The sequence below is a fragment of the Mytilus edulis genome, chromosome 5, assembly GCF_963676685.1.
Source record: "Mytilus edulis chromosome 5, xbMytEdul2.2, whole genome shotgun sequence".
NCBI lineage: Eukaryota > Metazoa > Mollusca > Bivalvia > Mytilida > Mytilidae > Mytilus > Mytilus edulis.
Window position 1 is genome coordinate 2,608,946 of NC_092348.1, and position 18,310 is coordinate 2,627,255.

The window sequence follows — 18,310 nt, forward strand, 5'->3', positions numbered from 1 at the left end:
AAGCAAGCTAACCAAAGTTTTGCTCTACTGCATTAAGAAATTAGCTGTAAATATTAACTTTTTATTGACCTTTCTTTTGACTATCAATCAAAAATGAAGGCTATTCAAAAGAGATGTTTTATGTCCCCGAATAAAACGCAAAATCCATGACCGATGGTAATATTATGACAGATATTTGACATACATTTTGGACATAGCCGAAGTTACAAATATTAAATAAGTTTTATTTAAATAAGAAAGGTAATTATTTTGTTAATAGCTGTATTGTGACAGATATTTGACATACATTTTGGACATAGCCGAAGTTACAAATATTAATTAAATTTTATTTAAATAAGAAAGGTAATTATTTTGCTAATAGCTGTATTGTGACAGATATTTGACATACATTTTGGACATAGCCGAAGTTACAAATATTAATTAAATTTTATTTAAATAAGAAAGGTAATTATTTTGTTTATAACTATGTATACCGTGGGATAAAGCAAACAGTTCTCTTGTCATATAAAGATTATTTATTATCACCAAATTCAAAGTGACCTCTCTATTATATATTGGACATTTCACGGCCGACACTCGGCTAACCGAGAGATTGGTCGGTTAATCTATATTGAGTATGCGGCTATATGGGCGATTGGTCCGTTAATCGGGTTGGTTATACGTCTGTTAAGAGTAAAACGCTTAATTAAATGTTAAACTCTATTAAATATACAGATTTTTGGCATGTTATAAGAACCAAATCAAAAAACGAAAAGTGTCTGACAAAATGATATCTATCATAGAACATTTTGCACTTGTGAAAACATTTCTTAGTCTGCGCAGTTTTCAGTAAAACTAAAAGGCGTCGTGCAAATATGTAGTATTTATGCTTATACGCATAGTAATTTTTTTAATAAAAGGCGAAACAAACAAATTTAGATATCATTTAAAAGGGAAAAAAATAGTACTGTCAGTGGTTCTAAAAAATAAATTGACATTAGTAAATATTTCATAATTGTAAAATAACGTGAATAATACCACGTTTTAGTGAAAATTATAAATTATGGGAATAAAGTCTGTTAATGGGTTGGACAATTGAAATTGTGTCAGTTAAGAGTTATTTAGCCACGACAATACTTTTGCTACCTTTATATTTTCCCCTTGAAAAATTTAAGAATGAGATGTTCCTGAGTAAACAAAAATGACAATACAGTATCCTGGAAAGAGCATTTTTATTTTGACTTTCTTTGCATTTTATTGAAGGGTGTGTCACTTCAATATAGCGTGATATGGATTGGCCTCTGGAATATGCAAGAATTTTTTATTGACGCTTTCATTTAGCCTTAATTTTTGTGTTTGTTCGAAGTAGCACGTTCTCAATTCCGACTGAAAGTGTCTTTCTATAAAACACAGGGTAATTATAACGTGTTTTCGTTCACATATGAACATGATATTTGCCACTGGACGTTAAACCCTAATTCGTCAGCATCATCCAATTGGTTCTTTTCTTCTATTACTTAATCATATGTTGTTTACAAATCACTCTAAAGAAGTAAACGGAAAGAAGCGAATGCAGCTACATTTGATTATTTTCAGTTTCAATTCATTTTATTCCGTTTAGTTCCTTTCTACATAAGTACAGAGGAGAACTACAGTTGTCTATGGAGGCCGGTGAAGTCCATTTCGCGTTTTCGCGATTTCGTCTTTCATATTCTATAGGGTGAAAACGCGAAATCGCGAAAAGGCGAAATCGCGAAAAGGCGAAATCGCGACGTCGAAAACGCGAAGTCGAAAACGAGAAATTGGTTTCGCGTTTTCGCATTTTCGACTTCGCAATTTCGCGTTTTCGCCATATAGAATATGTAAGGCGAAAACGCTAAAGCGCTAAAACGCAAAATGGCATTAACCTGCCACCATAGTTGTCCGCATGTAAACTTCTAGAATTTGTCACCAATATAAGTACATCGCAATCCGTTACTGTTTCAACAGCCATCGGTGTTTCATGTGTGTATTCTTAAACAACTATTATACATGTATTTCTCTTGTTTTTAGCAATGTATAACACTCTATTGTCCATATATATTATTCTATATTCTGCTTTTCCATCCAGATTCTCGTGTATACATTTTTGTACCATGAGGGTCCGGACTGGGGGTATTGTTTATTTCTGTATTCTTTAAATTGTTATGTCATTTTTTTCTACATTTTATTTATCTTGCTCATTATTTTTTCTTTAGTTATTAGTTATCATATTTTGTCATCCCAATATATTTTACTTTATGATGTTTAGTTACATTACGACGTTTATCTCTGATTTATTTACTGGTTATCAATGTAGATGTAAACAGAATCAACATGATATATGCGATCATTCTTGGATGAAATTAATATTACTTTAATATTACACTTTTTGATACCATTTGTATCAATTTTCAATTTTATGTGTTGTTTCCGTATATGTTATGTTTCATTGCTCATGTGTTGTTTTCGTATATTTTAGCCGCTCGTCTTGAGCCTACTCATTTGATCCGATAACACTCCATATAGCAATAAAATTATACTTTTATTGCCATTCATAACTCTTAACAGACCAATTAACAGACCGGGTTTTATACATCCGACCCATTAACAGACCAGGTTTTAAATAAAGATTGATTTATGTCACCAAAATACATATTTTCGTGTAGATTTTTCACACAATGATATCAATATGGTTAACAAACATAATGCTTTTCTTTTTTCGATGTTCAAAATATTGAATGCAAGGAATTTAACCAATGTGTCATTTTGTGTACATTTTATGTGTGTTAAATGTGTATAAATTTATTGATGAGTAACCCGCCTTTTCATTTTATAGATCGTACATCGAAGCTAGAAAAATAATAATTACACCACTGAATTCAATACACTGAATTGTTTTGTTAGACTTGAATACTTTCTATAATGAAAATATATTTAGAAAGTTATACAATGAAACATGCTGAACTTTCATTGATTTTCTCGATAACACCTGATTAACAGACTTTAGCCAACCCGATTAACAGACCAACCGCCGATATAGCCGCATACTCAATATAGATTAACCGACCAATCTCTCGGTTAGCCGAGTGTCGGCCGTGATTTACAATATTTTGACCTTATTTCGGACAATAATCATGTTATGTAATTTCTTATTAAATCGTGACAACGAAAGCCACGTTGGCATAACATCAATTCAATGATTGCTATATAAGTAGAAATTCTGCTTTGAGACGTGAATTTTGAAACTTATAGGTAAGTCATGATTTTAAAAGTATTAAGATTTAGAGTAAATTATTTTCAAATAAGTTTAACTAAAATAAAGATGATTAATAGCGATCATAAATAAAGTTTATTCAAAATATTTATTGTTTTCTGTAAGGGGAAATAATTGAAAATATTTGTTTTACTTTATTGTTGTTTGTAACTGTTTTGTATTATTTTTGTTTTTATTTATTTTATTAAAAAAAGTTTGAATTTTGAAACTTATAGGTGTCAGTCGATCCCGGCCTGTCTTTACATCGGCAACAACGCCGGGCCTGCCTTGACATCGCCAGCATGTAAAAACCAAGTACCAACTCTCACAGAGTCATTCTTCCGTTGAGAGTTTGGGTCATTAAAGAACAACTAACTCTGCAGACCAACATACTACATAACATCAACAATACGAATTATACAAATTTCTGTTATAATAGTAACAGTCATGAAAACAGAAGGAATGTAGGATGAAAAAACTTCAATCAAATAGTTTGGGGTGGGAGAGGGGGAGAGGTTGTAAAATTGATTAGGCTACAAAGACGACTAGATATGTCATTATCGTACTGGTCAGTGTGCCATTCTTGTTCGGAATTTGTTGATACCACACATAGTTCACACACACAAACACACCTTAAAAAGATCTTCAAGATATATTGCGCTTAAAACAAGAAAAAAGAAAACGGGAAAAGTAAAACATTTAATAAAAAGTGTCAACAATTTAAACATTTATAACGCCTATATTGAAACAAATTACATTTCGTTCTCATTATTAGACATTTGAATAATGGACATTTTTCAAATTTGAATATTGCACAGTAACATGAAAAATGAAAAATTGGAGCATTTTTAATTTTTCATTATCAAACGTCAAATTGAAAAAATGCTCTACGTTGGAGCAATTTTAATTTTTCAATATTTGAAGTCAAATTGAAAAATGCTCCACGCCAGAGCAGTTTTCATTTTTCAATATTGTAAGTCAAATTGAAAAATGCTCCACGTAAGAGCATCTTTCAATTTTCAATATTATAAACTAAATTGAAAAATGCTAAAGGTCAGTATTTTCAATAGTTGATTTTAAGAATAAGATTGAAATACGTTTTGTTTTCTAAAGGAAGCAAATACAAATATGTTAATACATTTAAACTTTTGACAAAACAAAATCATTTTAACACAAACTTATTGTTATTTGTTTCAATATCTCGTAAAATCAAAAATATATTTTCATGAAAATAACAAATTTTAAATCTCATAGAGAAAATGGTTTTTCGAAAGTGATTTTAATAGATTGTTGCTACATTTTTCAAACCAACTACCTTTAAAATTTGCAGAGCAATTTGAAAACGTATTTTTCATTTCAAAATGAAAAATGTTTGGCGTAAATGTACACGGACGTTATACATAAAACACGGTTTTATAACATCATCTTCGTACATTACCATCTTATATTATTACCGTCGTGTAACACTTATTTAATTATCATTCCCCATTTAGGGGCATTATGTGTTTCGGTCAGTGTGTCCGTTCGTTCGTTCCTCCATTCGTTTGTTTGACTTGTCGTCCGTTCGTCTGTCCTTCTTCGGGTTAAAGGTTATTGCCAAATAGTTTTTGATGAAGTTGAAGTCTAATCAACTTGAAACTTAGGAGCTATGTTACCTATTATATGATCTTTCTAATTTTGAAGCCAACTTAGAGTTTTTACCTCAATTTCATGGTCCACGGAACATAGAAAAGTATAGTGAAATTGAAACATCCGTGTCATTTGGACACATTATTGTTTCCTTATCTGCGCAGTATCGTCTTTTCTACAAAATCCGGTACAGATTAAATTTGCTGGTTGGTCTTTTTTGTAGACTTCTATATTTAAGGTGTACTAAACAACACCAATATTAAAAACAGGAAACCTTAGACGTAATTATGTTGATCACCAGATGCCCTTCATCTGTATGATTGTTTTATGAAATGATGTATACTAACATTTAAAGTATCCTTTTTTCAATATTGTTTTGTACACTTTTAGTGCCATTTTTGTTTACTGTTGTTTGATTGTTTTTCTTTGTTGTTTTTTCTTTTGCTATGGCATTGGTATTGTGGAATAATGAGTAAATATTTCTTTTAATACATTTCTTCTATTTGTTAAGATGCCACCGAAGCAGTGGCACAGTCTAGAGGAATGCAATCTATGAAACTTGTGTGAAATATAATTGCAATCATCCAATGAAAATGCAGTGTTCAAATTGAAAAATTAATTATTGGGTATAATTCATTAAATGAAATCTAAGTACATGTAAATGGTAATAACACTATTTTAATTGCGTCTGATGCCTCAATGAATGCAATAAAAGTATTTCCCAATCGACTTCTTAGTATCTAACAATGACATCTTACACAACAAAATCCTGTTCAAGCATTTAGATAAGAACCTGATACTGGGATAGTTTTATGGGAATGGAAAAATGTTGGCTTGTGAATAGTAGTATTATTTCATTCATTCGGTGTTTCATAAATAGAACTGTGTACTAAACCATTTCTTATCTAGTTAAATTTACTGTTGTAGGCGGACCATTAATCCATTGCAGGTCACATATGGGGATACCATTTCTGTTAAACAACACCATATACATGTACATATAGTACACAATTTTGTTTAATAGTATAACGAAATCAGAAATCAATGTTTTAATTAGATTAATCTGAAGCACGCCTCTGGCTGAGGGATTTTCTCACTGTATTGAAGACCCATTGGTGTTCTTCGTCTGTTTTCTGCTCTTTAGGTGGGCTTTTGTCTATTTGACACATTCCTCATTTCCATTCTCAATTATATATATATAATTTAAAAAATTAGAGGCAAACTTTAAACGGTTTTCTTGCCTTTGATTTCTATCTGCCGGTAAAAAGTTAAAGTTTAAATGATAGCAAGTTCTGTGAATTCATGCAGAAGGAAAAAAAATGATTTTAGATCTAACCAAATAAACTCATCATAGATACCAGGAATCAAATTTATATTTACGCCACACGGGCGTTTTGTCTACATAAGACTCATCAGTGACGCTCGAATCAAATAATGTTTAAAAGGCCAAATAAAGTACGAAGTTAAAGACAAACGTAAAATTATCAAATTGTAAAATTATGTCTGCTGCTCTTCTATGATTTCCTTGAACCTGAAGCAGGCTTTTATTAATGCTTCCTTTTGTTACCTCTTTATACAATTGTCTTCCTGAAAGATAAGACTTTAGTTTCCAAAAAGACGGAGATCACGCGTCCTTTGGCCTCACCTTTCTACTATATCAGGCCTTGTTATAGATTAGACTTCCATATTTCATTTTCGAAGGATGGTACGCAGACTTGCGAGCATCCTTATTCTTGTCTCCGCCATTACGGCGGAGATTCTTTCGAAAAGACAAAATACAGGAGGTAAGTTGGTATTATTACCGTAGTCTTAAAAAATATATTTTGGGGGTCAACGAATTTGGAAAACAGTAAAGTAATTATCATTCGATCTTTCAATATTTAAAAAAAATACAAAACATTGACTAGTGTTTATCATGAAGCAATATTTAAATTGACACGGTATCCTTTCAATTCCATAGTTAAGTTGTGTTCATTTGTCATAGTTTTAAAATGAATACAAAGCGATGTGGTGAATACTTCAGTGAGACTCCATCTCAACAACTTAAACAACCAAGAGACATCTATAGGTCAACAAACAGTATTCTCAATTGGAATGCAGACATTGGATATTTGTCAATTCGGGGCTTTTAAAGCTGACTATGCGGTATTGGCTTGTGTAATTGTTGAAGGCCTTATGGTGCCTAATGATTATTTCTTAGTTTTTAGTCTCTTGTGAAGAGTTGTCTTATTGGCAATCAACTATATCTTCTTTTATAAATATATACAGAGAGATCGACTTAAGATCTAACATTGATAATAATTCTTTTTTCAATTCTTTCTTCAATTTTACGACTGACGTGTCGTCCTCATGTAATTCATACGCTTTTCAAACAGAGAAAAAAGACAGAACATTGAATCTAAAATGAAAACTTTTTTAATTCAAGAAAATTTCTTCGACGATTAATACTTTTCCCTATCTTTGTTTTAATTATCAAGAATATAACATGTATTATCACAATATAATTCAATACGTAAGGAATAGCCTATCTGTGTATGAGAACTACACATATGTTCCAATGATTAACACAAAATTTCTGCCTAATCTGCTATTTGACAGTAATTTTGTCCAATATCGACACTGATCAAAGGTTGAATTAGACTGCCATTGGCCGGTATCACTTACTGGATAGTTGACTTTCTATCTCTGCGGGTATCCACTCAGTATCTGCCATTGGCCGGTATCACTGGATAGTTGACTTTCTATCTCTGTGGGTATCCACTTAGTATCTGCCATTGGCCGGTATCACTTACTGGATAGTTGACTTTCTATCTCTGCGGGTATCCACTCAGTATCTATTGCTTCTATATTGCAATAATTTAAAAGACACATGTACATGTATTAATTTTGTATATTAAGTAATTAAATTATCAGTCAGTGTTGACCATTAAGTTTTGATTGCTCAATTGCGTTTCAACTAATGCTCGTTGTATTAACTTAATAAATTGTTTAACTCCAGTACTCAAACATTTTAGCTTGATATAGGTTATTCAATTATCATGTAGACAACAACCAATATCTTACATTAATTTTCTGGACAAATTCATTGTGTATATTTTCATATAAACAGAATAAAAAGTAGTTCAAACTAGTGTAATACTGTGTTTGAGGCATTACTTTGGTTTATTTTGTACGTTTGCCAAAACAAATTGGAACATTTTTAAATAAAAATATCAGTGTTACACTAATGATCGGATTGACATGTTAATAGTTATGGTACCAGGATTATAATTTAGTACGGCAGACGCGCGTTTCGTCTACACAAGACTCATCAGTGACGCTCATATCAAAATATTTATAAAGCCAAACAAGTGTTAAGTGTTAGCATTTTATTAGCTGCATGCTAATTCAACAAAACATTATAAGACCTGATACTTTTAACAAAAATACAATATGATCCATGATCCTTCTAATTGAAGAAAAACATAACATATAGATATACGAATATGTAGTATGATTGCCAATGAGGCAACTCTCCAGCCAAGTGACAATTTTAAAAATAAACCATTATAGGTCAAAGTACGGAGATTATGTCTTCAACGCGGAGCCTTGGCTCACGATGAACAGCAGGCTATAGAGAGCCCCACGGATCATTGAAACAAATGCTATACTAACATATGCACTGATCATAGTAGTATATTAAATTGTATGAACAGATCCTACTAACACAAAAAAGGTATACAAGCGCTGACAATGAAGACTGATGCAAAAAACATTAGCCCTCATATCAATAGTGCACGAAGACAAAAGTTCTAATCCCAATAGTGCACAAAAGACATAAGCACTGTTCCTCCTAATGCACGAAAGACATAAGCCCCGATCCTACCAGTAACAAAAGACATAAACACTGTTCCTTCTAATGCACTAAAGACTTAAGCCCTGATCCCAAAAGTGCACAAAAGACATAAGCATTGTTCCTTCTAATGCACGAAATACATAAGACCCGATCCTATAAGTGCTCAAAAGACATAATCACTGTTTCTGGACTTCTAACGCATAAAAGACCTAAGCCCTGATCCCAAAAGTGAACAAAATACATAAGCACTGTTCCTTCTAATGAACGAAAGACATAAGCCTCGATCCTACCAGTAACAAAAGACTCAAGCACTGTTCTTTTTAATGCATTTAATACTCATTCTTTGATCCTAAATAGTGCACAAAGACATAAGCACTGTTCCTTCTAATGCACGAAAGAAATTAGCCCAGATCACACGAATACACAAAAAACATAAGCAGTGTTCCTTTTAATGCACGAATGACGTAAGCCCCGATCCTTAAAATTCGGAAGTTTATGTTATTTTATTTGATCTTTGTATTTATGTGTCTGGAGTAACTTAACCTTAATCAGGTACTGCAATCTCAGGACCAATAGTTTTGGTGGTTAATCATAAGAGTAAAAGCATAAAACAAGTGGTATCCCCGAAACCCTTAGGTCAAAGAAATAAAATCAAGTTCATAGAAACTAAGATAAATATGTTGACAATATTTGCTGTTGAAGAAAGTGGATCTGCGACATGGCTTTTTATTAAAGCTTAAAAAATGTGCATTCGTAAATAGATATAGGAATATGTGGTATGAGTGCCAATGAGATAACACAATTTATAAAAGTTAACCATTATAGGCCAAAGTACGGTCTTCAACACGGAGCCTTGGCTCACTACGAACAGCAAGCTATCATGACAGGGCCCTAAATAATTACTAGTGTAAATCCATTCAAATGGGAAAAACAACGGTCTAATCTTTATTAAAAAAACAAGAAACGAGAAACACTTATGAACCACATCAGACAACTACTGAACATCATATTATTCCAACGGTTTCAATGATTCTGCCTGAATGGGCTTCATAATCAAAGCGAGATCGTACTTCCCAATTTGAGTTGTTAATATTGATGCACCTTAGCTTGCTACATAAATAATATCACCAAGCTTATCATGGTATTCCATTTTAAATCAAATATCTGTATTTGGAAATTGTACCATTGTGAATCTCTACATTTATGTAAGTTAAAATGGTTTAATCTTGACCGAATTAATGAAATGTGTGCATTTTCTTTTTAAAAGATAACAGTAAACATGGTAAAGATTAGTTATTGTCTTATCCTTCAACATTTGACATCATACGTTAACTGGTTCTACATGGATATAGATTCTAAAGCCAATGATATGTAAACTTCATCTCATTCATATTGCACTGTTCATGCTTGGTGTTTTGACAAGACATTTAAGTCTGTCTTTAAATAAAGTTTTATATACTTATTACGATGCAATTTTAATTTATTTATTTGTTAAATATAATGACGATCGTGTGGGTGCGTCAGTAGGTGTGTGTTGTTTTGTGTTTTTTTTTTTTTTTGTTGGACTTTTCAATTTCAATACTTTATTTTTCACTGTTTACAATGTCCATATTTATATCTGCTTCTTATTTATTTGTCAGGATGTGATACAAAAGCAGACATAACTTTTATAGTTGACTCATCAGATGATGTGGGGAAAGCCAATTTTCAAAAACAGTTAGCCTTTTTAAAACAGACTGTGAACAATATGAAGATAGCGCCGGACAAAACTCAAATAAGTGTTGTGACGTTTAGTTCTGGTGTTTATAACCAGTTCTTTTTAAATGCTTATGCATCAAAGGCGGATGTGCTTGCCGCCATTGACAGAATTCCTTATATTTCTGGTCGGACTCATACCTCCGATGCATTAACATACGTCACACATACCTCATTTAACCCAATACATGGAGCAAGAAGCAATGTTCCACACATCGGCGTTTTGATAACAGATGGACCTTCAACCGCCAAGGATTTGACAAAAATTCAAGGTCAAGTTGCCAAGGACAACAATATCATTATGTATGGCGTTGGAGTAGGTTCGGGGATAAATATGGACGAATTGTCATCAGTAAGCAGCAGTCCAAGCCACAGATATATGTTGACTGCAGAAAACTATGGGGCTTTGAATTCACTTTCAAGTTCATTATCGACGAAGTTATGCAATGGTAAGCTATAACACTATTCCTGACACAAGAAAGTTGTGAAACTGTATTACGATATCTTTTTCATCTTTTTTTTAAGTTTTGAGCCAATTATAAGCATTTATAATTTGATTTCAAATTCAAAAGTACGAAAAAAATATTAGAACCTTAAATTACACACAAAAAACAATGATATGAATAATTTTCGTAATGGTTGAAAGTATTTTTAAAAAGTAGACCTAAAATCTATCAATCAATCAATAAATCAATCAATCAAGATAGGTTTACAGTTATTTAAAGATGATTATGTGATTTTGCAACGAAGATTTGGATGTCTGAATAAAAATTCACATTTAATTTTTTGTAAACATTTCAATAACTGCAAACAATGCATGTTGTTATGTTGTTCATTTATTGTTCAGACAATGGGACAAACGCCATCGTTTTTTATGCATTTCACTCCTAAAAGATCACACAGAGTGACTTGGTTTTCTGATAGCGTTGATAATGCTAGTTTAATTTTCAATTTTAACCAGTATTGAGCTCTGTCATTATTGACAGTGATTACGTTATTACAAATAGTCTAACCAATGTATTCTGTTACCTTTTAGAGTTGCCATCAAATCCAAATCAACTACCACCTCCAACATGTAAGTATGGCATGTGACACAAACGTCAAACTGCGTTCAAACTTAAAACGTACGTGCCGAATATGCATGAAATAGATGCCACTGAACGTTTAGTAACAAATCAATAAAACGAATCTAAATATGGAAACTTTGAGATATATTCCAGACTTAAAAAAATCTACAATAGCATATATCTTTACGTAGAAATAAAGTACGAAGGATACGGTACATCCAGTATTATTTGATGCATTTCAAAGTAAACTGTATTTTTGTAAATTAAATAATTAAATAAAATAGGAGGTGGAAAATACCATGAGCATATTTAAATTCATAATTCCAACATCTGATAAATAAAATACTCATCATAGCATGATTTATTACAATTAGTTTTCTAGTAGCAATTTAGTTTTTGTCAGATTTAAGTACTAAATATTGTTATCTATTTACATAAACTTTCTATGGGCTTTACTTTCAACGGTTTAAGAGGTCAAATTAAGCAGCAGATAAAGGCTTTTATTCTTTATAACTTTTTGGGAATTTATATTCCTTTTGTTTTCATTTTGAGTTGTTTTTGTACTTGAGTCTTTGTTAGTTGTCTTTGTAATTGAGTCTTTGTTAGTTGTTTTTGTACTTGAGTCTTTGTTAGTTGTTTTTGTACTTGAGTCTTTGTTAGTTGTTTTTGTACTTGAGTCTTTGTTAGTTGATTTTGTACTTGAATCTTTGTTAGTTGGGATAGCTAAGATAAACACGAAACAAATAGGTGTTGACTACATTAAAATAATGGATAAGAAAGACTAGACAGGAATTTGCGTCATAAATCATCTTGACATTTTATTCTTATCACACGTATATATTACAACATTCTTTCACACCACATACTAAATATTTGTTTTTGCATATATTTTGTTTATCTTAAATGCATAAACTGCTTATATGTTAATAATACTTTGTTTTTATCTGTTTGTGGTATTAACATAACAAAATTGAAATACAACTTTTACGAATATTTTTGTTTTATTATATTCTGAACAAATCGATCAGTTTTGCCGCTACTCTTTACGTTTTCTTTATATGATTATTAAACATTTCCAATTAATTTCAAAGTTTCCGCTTTATTATTTTTGATATTGCACAATAGTTGTTAGTCTAAATTTAGAGGCATTGTACAGTTATAACTGTTTTCTTTGAACAAAGCTTCTGAAGAGTATATACGATTGACCCAAAGAATTATTGAAATTATATCAAAAGTTATAAAGTACAATAAAAACAAAATCCATAAATATTTTTGTCGAAAATATAAAAAAAAAATCACACTCTATTTCAGCATGCTTGAAAAAAGCCGATCTTGCCTTTCTGGTTGATTCCTCGTCGAGCGTTGGCTCAGGAAACTTTCAGAAACTAGAAAACTTTTTAAAAAATGCCGTCACAAAGCTTGACATCGGAAAAGATAAAGTGCACGTTGGATTAATGCAATACAGCAGTTATCCTTCCATGCAGTTTCCACTTAACATGTATACAAACAGAGGAGACACACTTAAAGCCATTGAAGGAATGCAATTCATGGGTGGTGATACTAATACAGGGGACGCAATACAGAACATGCGCCAACAAATGTTCTCTCAACCTGGTGGCGCAAGAAACAACGTTCCTCGCATCGCCATTGTAGTGACCGATGGTGGTTCTTCCAATAATGCCAAAACGACACAACAAGCCGACGGTGCCAGACGTGACCACATTGGTCTAATATCTGTAGGTGTTGGGTCAGCAGTCAACTCATATGAACTCCAGCTCATTGCTGATGATCAGACAAAGGTGGTCAAGGTCAATAGCTTTGACCAGTTAGAACAAGCAGTTGATCAAATTCTACAGAAAGCATGTACTGGTAAATATTGTTTGTCTTTTTTAGCAGCAAAGGTATATACAACAAGATGTTCGATATGTTTTTATATATCATGTGTATATAATGGTTAAACACTTATCAATTTTGTTCTTTAAAATGTGTGCTTATACTTACTCTGTTACTCGCTGTTGAATAAGAATTATATTTTTTTTTCTTTTATGCAATTTAGATATGGCAATACTCTGATTTTTTTCCAAAAAGCCAAATGCGCCTTAAAAGATCTTAAAAGTATTAGGTATTAAAACATTTACTTAATGATGACTGATTTCTTTTTTGTCTTTTGTTTTATAGTTCAGTCAACAGTAGCACCAACAACAGCAGGTAATTATATACTTACTATTATACATCCCTGACTATTTTAGGGCCCCGCAAAATGGCCGTCATCCTATAGTGACTAGTCTGTCTGCCCTTCCGTCCGTAACAAATTGTGTCCGCTCTATGTCAATAGAACCGTTATAATTGCATACTCTATACTTGATGTGTATATTAATCAACACCAGAGGATGAGTCATAATGTTTGTATAACTTACTTACTCCACATCTTAGAAACCGTTATGATTTCAAAGTTCATACATCACATGTATATTAAGCAACACAAGAGGATGTGTTGTTATGTTTGTACAACTTACAAATTCGAAGGTCAAGGTCAAAAACTTTCGTTTCCGTCGACAATCCCATGTCCTATCGTAAAGATCGTGCGCGCTATATATCATGAGAACCGTTATGATTTCAAAGTTTATACTTGACACGTATATTGACCTACAACAGAGGATGTGTCATTATGTTTGTAAAAATTCCTAGGTCGGAGGTCAAGGTCAAAAACTTTGGTTTCAGTTAACAACCCCATGTCCTATATGGTAAACATCGTGTCTGCTCTATATCTTGAAAACTGCTATGATTTCAAAGTTAATACTTAACATGTATATTAACCAACACCAGAGGGTGTGTCATAATGTATGTATAACTTCCTATGTCAAAGGTAAAGGTCAAAAACATTGGTATCAGTTGACAACCTTATGTCCAATGGTAAAGGTACATTTTTTTTACCACACGTCATTCACACTGACGGGGCTTAAACTGGTTTGCAAGTACTGCTCTATGATCGGGTTGTTGTCGCTTTGACACATTCCCTATTTCCATTCTCAATTTTACAACAACTCCTTCAGAAAAAAAAATCATCTTTTAACTTGTAGTTATTTTATATGTATACTTTACATTTCGAAGTAACCCTTAATAATAATGTGTGACTTTGAAATGAAAACCTAAGGAACGGTAGTCTAGAATGCACGAACGACAGATGCCTAAAATGGTAAATGTACCAAGCTAACAATATGTTTATAAAATGATGAATTGAACATGTATGTTAAAAATACACGATTGGAATACAAACAAAATAATGAGCCTAAATTGATGATAAACCAAAAAGATTTGATGTTAAAACTTATAATTTCTTTGTAAAACACATTCCAACGATGAACTAGTTCCGTGACAGTGTTACCATTTTGAATGTATAACTTACATACCAATTTTACCAATTAAACCGAATGATGGCGGAACAAGTTTTTATTCATTTCGATTTAGAGTAATAGTCAATTTTATGAAGTCTGATCAATCAAAGCATAAGAGAGGGACGAAAGATACCAAAGGGACAGTCAAACTCATAAATCTAAAATAAACTGACAACGCCATGGCTAAAAATAAAAAAGACAAACAGAAAAACAATAGTACACACGACACAACATAGAAAACTAAAGAATAATCAACACGAACCCCACCAAAAACTAGGGGTGATCTCAGGTGCTCCGGAAGGGTAAGCAGATCCTGCTCCACATGTGGCACCCGTCGTGTTGCTTATGTGATTACAAATCTGGTAAATAGTCATAAGGGTGCCTTTTTACACAATTTATAAAACAAACCAGATCGATGAATATATAGAATGCACATTCAATTTAACAAGATAGTTTGGCTGTAACTATCAAACACTTGTATCTACTATTTCAGGAGTTACCAATGCACCTTCAGCTTGTCAAAATAAACTTAATAACTGTAATTCATATGGACTGTTTGTTTGTACCCAATATCAACCATGGGCTAAGGATAACTGCCAAGAATACTGTGGTTTCTGTACCAGTAAGTGTTTTCATTTACAAATAGTTTTTAAAATTTGTGTGAAGTTTAAAAAAAATGTTTTCTGTGCTTTATTTTGTTGGCATTTTGTTTGTTTTGATTAAAATTATTGCTTACTGCTACATCCCTATATTTTACATTTTACCTATAATGTCTGCTTCGTTTTTTTTTTCACACATTGTTCTCAATATCATGTAATTTATGCGACTGTCATACAAGTAACAGGTAAGCCAGCTATAAAACCAGCCTTTATTCCGCCGTTTTCTAAAAAAGAAAATGCCTGTACCAGGTCAGGAATATGGCAGTTGGTTTAAATTCGTTTGGTGTGTTTGAGCTTTTGATTTTGCAATTTGATTAGGGACTTTCCTTTTTGAATTATCCTCGGAGTTCAGTATTTTTATTATTTTAGTTACTCTTTACTTATTAAACTATCTGTATTGGTATACTTATAATTATGAATTGAAATCAAGTATAGCTTGAATAGTTTATATATAAACTATAAAACGAAAAGATATGATTTTATTATCTTGTTCCATTTCTTCTGCAGCACCGAAACCAACATGTGTAGATAAATTAACAAACTGCTTAGCCTATGGTAAATCATCTTGTTCACAATACTCAGAGTGGGCACATCAAAATTGTCAACAATACTGTGGATTTTGTGGTATGTTAATATTTCTTATGGCATGAGAATACGGGAAATGACAATGCTGTGATTATTAACCATACTAAATACCGTTTGTAACAAACAGTTGCATTTTTTCTTCTTCAAATTTTTTTCAAAATATTCTTGAAAGTTAAATTTGGAATTCGATAATGAATATTATTTTGATAAAGTTAAGTAGTTGCATCATGTATTGGTCACAGAAATATGACATCGGAGTAATTTGAGTAAACAGTTAGTGTTTTAAGTTTAAACATTGAAGAAACGGGAGGCTACTTTATATGGTTCTGATTTTGTTTGAACCGGAAAATAACTATGACTATTGTGAGTATCTCTAAATCAATGTTATTTGGTTTGTTGAGAAATAATGATATACTATATAGAAATAACATTCATCTAATAATTGATATACATTTATGTTTTTTTCACAGCTGCAGCCGCTGTTACGTCTGGATTTTGTAAGTGACATTTTTTCTAGTACATAATATGACTTTAAAATATTCAGTTTCAATGGGATAAATGATCGTATATGCCGGTCAGGACGGGCTCAAAATAAGATGTTTTTTTGGTTTTTTTTATATCTTTCAAATTAAGAATAGTGTAGGGATCGACTAAGTGGGAGGTTTGGCATAGCGGAACTTGTCGGGTTGGAATGTTTATTTTGAAATGTTGCCTAGACAGGAAATGCTATTGTTTTTGTTTTTTTAATTCAGTAGCGTTATAGTAGAACAAACTTCTCAAAGTGATTAGCAAATCGAACAAAAAAAGCTTTTCTGTATTATAGTGTAGAAGTTATTCAATATCCTCTTACATTTTCGTTTGTATTAAATTTTCATTTTCCCGCAAAACGTGTTGGACAAAACTCCAGCTTCTATAGTCACCCGGTGTAATGTATTGATATTCAATAAAAGGCGTCAGATTCCCAAGTTTGATTTCTTTTTAGTTCGGCTAGAATGAGGCTCCTTAGGGGTCTAAGTAATCACATAATTACATAGTCATTAATTATTTGTTTGAACAAGGTGATGAAATAATAAAAAAAAAATTCCTTGATTATTGAATTATCAAAAAATCTTAAAGCATTATGTGTGGTAATCAAATATACACTATACAAATGGCCAAATAATCACATAATCACTATACAAATGACAAAGTAATCACATAATCACTTTATAAATGGCCAAATAATAAAAAAAAATCACTAAAAAAATGGTCAAGTAATCAAAGAATCACTATACAAATGGCCAAGTATTCAAGTAATCACTATAGAAATGGCCAAGTAATAATATAATCGCTAACAATAAATTGAAAACAGGCGGAGACTGTAGAATATTCATTTAATTCTATGTGGCCAAAATATTTAAGATTACCAAAGTGTTCAGCCCTATATAATATGAAAATAATAATATTTGAGAACTATGCTTTGATGTTGCTACAAAATTGACCAAAATATTTATTTTCACTTTTTCCTGAACGTAAGCATTAAAGGTACGTGATTGTATATGTAAACAGACACATTTCTGGTTATGTGTTACTTCTGTTAAGCGCCATATTTGAATCGTCTGCACAGTGTCGAGCATCCACAAACATATCGTTGCATCACCCCACTGTTTCCGAACACCAGTTCTGTTGATTAGGAGTAATTACTATTGTTTTTGTTGTCGGGTGTATAGAATTTTATTGTCTTTGAAGTTACTTCAAACTTGACTTGTTTCCTGATACATTTCTTTATTTTTTACACAGGCACTGGGGGGTTACTATCAACGCTCGCATTTTTCGAAAGAGTGTGGATAGTAACCCACACAAGAATCTTTGATTTCTTATCAGAATTACAGAAACTGAGAAAGCTTTGGTTAATGACAATGGGTTATAGAAAGATAAATGAGGGTAGTAATGCCCTTAACCGTCAGGCGTCAAACGGTCATTTTCCTACCAGTTGACGCCAATTTGGTTAAATTTTTACCGTGATTTGTCAAACTATCCTTATCGTTATTCTTCAGAGGTCTTTTTTTGAAAATTTAACAGGATTTGTCAAATTCAGTCAATTTTCTTATCGTCTTAAAGAAAGGGTACATTTTATCGTTTTGCATCAAAAA

The 18,310-nt window shown here is 32.1% G+C and overlaps 1 protein-coding gene across 1 annotated transcript in view; it reads left to right on the forward strand.

Moving 5' to 3' along the window:
- Positions 1 to 6,514: 6,514 nt before the first annotated feature.
- LOC139522652 (uncharacterized) overlaps positions 6,515 to 18,310 on the forward strand; it is a 117,518-nt gene continuing 105,722 nt past the window's right edge. The window contains exons 1-8 of the mRNA XM_071316119.1: positions 6,515 to 6,666; positions 10,358 to 10,921; positions 11,509 to 11,547; positions 12,851 to 13,408; positions 13,718 to 13,747; positions 15,428 to 15,556; positions 16,101 to 16,217; positions 16,649 to 16,675. Coding sequence (XP_071172220.1) covers positions 6,585 to 6,666; positions 10,358 to 10,921; positions 11,509 to 11,547; positions 12,851 to 13,408; positions 13,718 to 13,747; positions 15,428 to 15,556; positions 16,101 to 16,217; positions 16,649 to 16,675 — 1,546 coding nt within the window. The 5' untranslated portion in view covers positions 6,515 to 6,584. The remainder of the gene's footprint in view (positions 6,667 to 10,357; positions 10,922 to 11,508; positions 11,548 to 12,850; positions 13,409 to 13,717; positions 13,748 to 15,427; positions 15,557 to 16,100; positions 16,218 to 16,648; positions 16,676 to 18,310) is intronic.